This window comes from Zingiber officinale, chromosome 1A (genome assembly GCF_018446385.1).
Source record: "Zingiber officinale cultivar Zhangliang chromosome 1A, Zo_v1.1, whole genome shotgun sequence".
NCBI classification, from domain to species: Eukaryota; Viridiplantae; Streptophyta; class Magnoliopsida; order Zingiberales; family Zingiberaceae; genus Zingiber; species Zingiber officinale.
The window spans coordinates 8,234,628-8,240,823 of record NC_055987.1 but is presented as its reverse complement, the minus strand read 5'-3'; the positions used below and the strand labels follow the sequence as shown (position 1 = coordinate 8,240,823).

General features: G+C 35.6%; 1 protein-coding gene across 4 annotated transcripts; it reads left to right on the top strand.

Annotated features, from left to right (window-relative positions):
• The first annotated feature begins 50 nt into the window (after positions 1-50).
• Positions 51-5,518, top strand: LOC122017048 (RHOMBOID-like protein 1). 4 transcript variants are annotated; one of them, XM_042574528.1, is made up of 7 exons: positions 51-188; positions 292-657; positions 1,518-1,681; positions 1,977-2,140; positions 2,248-2,507; positions 4,880-5,006; positions 5,205-5,518. In XM_042574528.1, exons 2-7 carry the CDS (start codon positions 329-331, stop codon positions 5,325-5,327), a joined length of 1,167 nt encoding a protein of 388 aa, XP_042430462.1. In that variant the 5' UTR covers positions 51-188; positions 292-328; the 3' UTR covers positions 5,328-5,518. The 4 variants fall into 4 exon arrangements, 3 of the variants coding, with proteins under 3 accessions (XP_042430462.1, XP_042430470.1, XP_042430455.1); XM_042574536.1 differs by having other exon boundaries at positions 292-661; XM_042574521.1 differs by having other exon boundaries at positions 51-657.
• Positions 5,519-6,196: the final 678 nt, after the last annotated feature.

Below are 6,196 nucleotides of genomic sequence, written 5' to 3'. Positions count from 1 at the left end.
AATAATAATAAATACATTTGCGCAAAGTGCGGGTATACCGAGCGTTTCCACCGCAAACGAGAAAAGCCAAGTTTTGCGCGGTGTAGGAATCAAGAAACGAATTCTAATAACTGGCATCGTCGTGTTTTTTCCCTTTTCCCTCCGTGCTGTCCTTGGTATTGCCTCATCTTCAAATTGCGATGCGGCAAGTAATCCCTCATTCCTTGCTCTCGATCTCCTCGTCCTCCCTTTGATCCCTCGATTTATCGATGTTTGCTTTTTAATTTTGTTTTTGTTTGCTGGATTTGTTAGACAGTATCGTTGATATTTCCAATCCTGCGGGAGGGGCATGGGGAAAGAGCCCGCCGCGTCGCAGTTCGAGGTTAAGATCCAGATGCGGCCAGGGGACTTCGAGCACAGCTGGGCCTCTTCGCCGGTCCCTCCGCCGCAGCTGTCAGATCAGCGTCGCTCGCTCCCGGCCGACAGCCTGCCATTTCGGCGGTGGACTCCCTGGTTGGCGCCGACTATCGTCCTGGCTAACATCGCCGTGTTCGGTGTCATAATGTACGTGAACGACTGTCCCGAGAATACCCCCGGGCTTTGTGTTGGCTTATTTCTCGGCAGGTTCGCCTTTCAATCCATTAAGGAGAATCCCTTGTTGGGGCCATCGTCCTTCACGTAGGTTGCCCTCTTCTCCTTCTTAAGTTGTATAAATTACGTTATATTTTCATATTGTTAGTTTTTGTCGCATTTGTTGCCTGCTTAATCTTGGAAAATAGGATAAAAGATTGACCTTTTGAGCTATTTCGAATTGCAATTTTTTGACAGTACATGGTGACTTATGATTCTCAGAAATGTGAATTAATCCTGATTGGAAGTACATTCTAGTCTATAACATGAAATCAGGTCACTAATGTTGTCTTGGTTCCTCAACTCTTTAAGGTTCTTTTCTTTTGTGCATGAAGTTGTTACTCCTTCATAATGTGAATGAGAAATTATCTATTTATTTTAAACTGCTACAAACTAACATTCAATAGTTATGCCTTTTTCAAAATGTAAAATCATTTTGACTATCCAATTTCCTACATTTGAAGCATTCTGGCAATTGGTTTTTTAGTTTTAATCCAGTTCTAGTCCTGATGTTATTGTTTAGCAAAGGTCATACTTGTGCTTCTCATTTGAGATCCTTGTAATTTGTTTTGAATGACTGCAATATATGGATGGCTAGTAGATTTTAGCAGGGGAACATTCTCATATTAGTTCCATTTATTCTCTAGTATTCTCGTCTTAATTTTAGTTTGCACCTTTTGTTTGTAGATACATCTGCTAGACAGCAACTCCTAAAGCCTCTTCAACCAAGAAATAAGTGAAGAAGCGTTCAATATTTTAACTTTTAATTATTTGCTGAAATGGGTTAAAATAGTTGCCAATTATGAATTATTTACTTCTTTTTACCATAATGTGCCTAGTTGAAAACAAATGAATGCTTGTTATTTCATACTTCTTTTTAACATATTTAATAAACTTGAAATTATCAGGTTGAAGAAGATGGGGGCTTTAGATGTGCAGAAAGTGGTCCAGGAGCACCAAGGATGGCGCCTACTTGTATGCATTTGGCTACACGCTGGACTTGTTCATGTGCTTGCTAATATGTTGAGCCTTATCTTAATAGGAATACGACTTGAGCAAGAATTCGGATTTGGTACGAAGTAACCTACTAGCATTTTGTATTTTCTTTCTAATAGGCCAATAATAGTCTACCAAATGATGGTGAATCTTGATTTTTTGCATAAAACATTATTCCATTGTAGCTTAGTAGAGGATATCAGAAGAAATCTCACACAGAACCCGATCTCCTTCATTTTTAGTTGCTTATGCTTTTATATCATTGTCAAATGTTTCTTCATCCTCTATTGAGTTTGGGACCAATTTCTTAGACCTATAATCTGCTACAGAATGTTGGATATGAATCTCAATTTTTTCTTCTTTCTGTGCAGCAAAAATTGGTGTGCTATACATTTTGTCAGGATTTGGTGGAAGTTTGTTATCTGCTCTCTTCCTCAAATCAAATGTCTCTGTAGGTGCCTCTGGTGCACTGTTTGGTTTGCTGGGTGCCATGCTTTCTGAACTATTAACCAATTGGACAATCTACACAAATAAGGTAATCTCAGAGATTTAGTATTTAATTAAAATAAGTTCTGCTGGTAATATTGTCTGGGTACCTATACTGTCCTAGCTTATTTTAAAAATTCTGATTTTCTTTTTCAGTTAACAGCATTGTTCACTCTTGTGGTGATTATTGTACTTAACTTGGCTGTTGGAATCCTCCCACATGTGGACAATTTTGCTCATATTGGTGGATTTATATCTGGATTTTTTCTTGGATTTGTGCTCTTAATTCGACCCCAATTTGGCTGGGTCAACAAAAAGAAGGTTCCACATGGATATATTGCAACTAAATTGAAATCCAAGTATACTGCTTATCAGTATGTATTGTGGATTTTTGCTACCATGCTTCTAATATTTGGGTAAGCAATAAAGTTATGACTTACTATTGATTATTTACCATACATAATTAAAAATTAAGGTTAAAATAGAGAAAACTAGGACGATCTTTTAGTATAATTAGTGTTTTCCTTAATTTAGTATTGAACTATTGTTTTCAGTAGTTTATCAGTTGGTAATTATTGGTTTTTATCAGTTATTGTTACTTCTCAATATGAGCTTCCAATTTGACTCAAAGTGAAATGGGATGAAGTAGTAGCATTTTGAATCTGGTTATATCAACCTTCGAGCAAATGGAACCCTAGTATTTTAGCTTGGGTTCAGAATTCTTGACAGCCAAAAATGGCAAAATGCAAGCCATGTGCCCAATGGAGTCTTAATATAGCGATTGATTCAGTAGAATATTCACGCAGGAGAATAAATGATAGTTTGGACTTGGAAGAAAATTTGTTGTCAAAAAGAGAGCTGAAGTATCTATAAGAGCCATAGTTGGGATATAGTGGCCGACTAGGTAGGTGATTCTTAGCGGGTGCATTCCACAGAAGCTTCTGTTGGTTAGATCTTTGAATTAAATGGGTTGTTTACAATTTAATTTGCTCGTCATCGTTGAGCAGTTGATGTCCAATCTGGCAGTTTCTAGTTGAACTCTGATTGTAGCTGTAGGTGCAAGTGCGGTAGTTGCATGAAGACAAAATGATTACCTTAGCCTGTTGTTGCTTTGAAACAAAGTAACAAGGTTATGTTGTGAGCTGCCCATAAAAGTTTGGAATTCCAAATCTCATTGGGTTACCTTTTATTAAACATTATGAGGTTAAGTAGGTTCTCTCCTTCTCGGAAGACTCAAGTACCTCCTGATGTGTGTTGAAGTACATTTAGATGTTCCAACGTAATGATAATCCACTTGCAGTGATGACCCAAAATGATTAACTCCTTTTTCTATTACTTTTGAGGGTGATTGGACATTTAACCAGTCTCAAGAATCCAGTTAGAAACCACATTGGAACTCCACATCAGCTACTCAATAATGATAATTTCACTTAAAGGATCCACTTATTGCAAAGTTTGACTCATAGATTTGATGGATGTACCTGTTAACATTTGGTTATTACATTTTGAGTTCGACACCTATAGAACTAAAAAATCTTCATGCGACATGACATTTTTTTAGAAAACGATTAGTGGACCAAATAGGTTTTAGGTTTATCTATACACACACACACACACACACACAAATAATTGGGCCCTCCAGACCACAAGCAGCAGCCTTGAACAAGGATACAGTAGACATCTTCTTACATATGCATAAGGATGTAGCGACCTGAAACCAAATTTTAGCTGCCACCCTGTTCAGCTGCTCCAGGTCTGAACATGCCATTTATTTATTAGGTTACCATTCTTTATTTTTTTTTTAATTTTTTAACGAATTATTGTAAGGATAGCACTGCTGCACCTTTACGTAGCCTCATTGAACTTGCCATCTGATTCAAGCTTCCACCTTTACCTAGCCTCATTGAACTGATTGACATGTAGTTACTTCATCATTAGCATTATAATGAGCGCTTTTTCTGAAGTCAAAGATGGATCAATATGACTATAGCCATACACAATTCAGCTAACCAATTGCCATTAGAAATAGAGTTGTATAATGTCCACAAGGATTTTATTGCTCACAGAGACACTGCAGATCACTCCACCAAATTGTCACTTTGAAGGCTTTTGCCTAATTTTTCATGACTAGTTCAAGCTTTGGATGAATTTTGAGAGGCTATTCCTAACATACTACAAGGAGCTCTTGCAGTTTAGACCATTCTAACATATCAACATGTGCGCCATCCCTGCCAACGTTAGAGGTTCAACTTGAAGCTATGGTTGGAAAATTAGAGACCAGGGATACAGAAGTGAGGGTATCTCTCCAACTAAGACTTAAAGCTGGAAGAGAATCCATATACTCTGAGAATGTAATATGAATGTAAGGCAGCATAGAAGCCATAATGATATACATTGACAGGAGGGAAAGAGGAGAGTTGAGCCCTAGGAAATAAGACCTCCTACTTTCAGTAATCTATCACGTACCTCTGCCACCGATCCACTTAGACTTATTGATCATCCAGTAAATTATAGACGTATATGTGCTTTTTACATCTTTGAAAACATTCTTACTCAATTTTCAGTTAAATTGGGATTCATGAAATCCAATTCAAAGACACATGTGCGCATCCATTTTATTGTATTAGAAAGTATTTGTCCCACAGCATACTAATGCACCTAACTCTAGGTCCTCTTTGTCCTTCCCACACTATCCATTGCTTGGCAATTTGTAGTTCTTGTGGCTTTTTTTCTCAATTGAACTGTTGCGTCTATCAAGATCTGCAGAGTTAATAAATGAATCATGCAGGTTCACATTAGGCCTTGTGATGTTGTTTCGTGGGATTGATGCAAATGAATATTGTTCTTGGTGCCATTATATACATTGCGTGCCCACACGAATGTCGAGTTGTACGGAAACAACCATTTCTTGCTTGGTATGATTTCTGTAATTTTCCCCCTCTATATTTAATCATGCTAACGACAGTTTCATATCTCACTCAATCTTATTGGATTTTTTTTTTTTCCTTTTTGACTTTGTAGAAAAAATTGCCTAACGAAGATACTAAGATTAAAAAAAAAGTTGAATGCAATCAATTATAATCTAAAACTCATCAATTTATGGTTATTTGCAGTCATCTCAAGATGGGATCTCTTTGAACTTAAAATGTGAAGGATCCCAAATAACACAAAGCTTCGTCCTCCCTAATGCAACTGAGATTCAGATAGATGAGTTATGCATCGAACTTTGTCGTTGACACATGCTCATTCTGTCTATGTTTTTTTACCAAAGGGTTTGATAGGCATTGCTTAATTAATTAAAAAAATGTAAATCCATTTGTTAATTTGTTGTTTTGCTCCAATTCGATAATATACACGCCTTTTAGAGTTGTTCGTTGTGAATTTATGCTGTGTATTGCTCAAGAGGTAAGATTTTAAATTTGGCCTTCTCAGGAAATAAACTTTAGTTTGAATTTGTTTCTACCAATTGCAAGATGAAGGAACTACCAATAAAGTGCCTGGATGCAGAATGTATGACAGTAGTAAAAGAATTTCAAGAGGAACCGCTTCGAAAATAAATGGTTTGGCTTGAATTTAAAATGATAAATAAGTACTTTTCATGAAATAGCCATAAAAAGAATTGTAAGCAATAATCATCATTAGCTCCTGCAAATCCGCTTGTTCTAGTCCAAGTATATATATTGCTGGACGTTAAGAATTGATCCAGACACCTTAAATAAGCAATTTTTTTATTTTTATTTAACTCTCAAGTTAAACCAATTAGATTTTGTATTTAGCATTTAGAGACTAAATTATAATGTAGTTAAAAAAAAATTAAAACTAAAAATATTATATGTGCTCACATGGTATATAATATATATATATTAAAATTTAAAATCAATTCCGGATGGTATAATAAATAAAAAAAAAACTCAAATACATATTTAACTCATTAATATTCCTGAACAATATTCACAAATAAAATTCATAAATAATATCCATAAACTATGTTCATCAATAAAATTCTTATCGAGATGTTAAATAAATAAAAAAATAAATAATTTAAAATAAATAAATAAATAAATTTAAATTACCACAGACTGAATAAACTTAAAATTAAAATTTT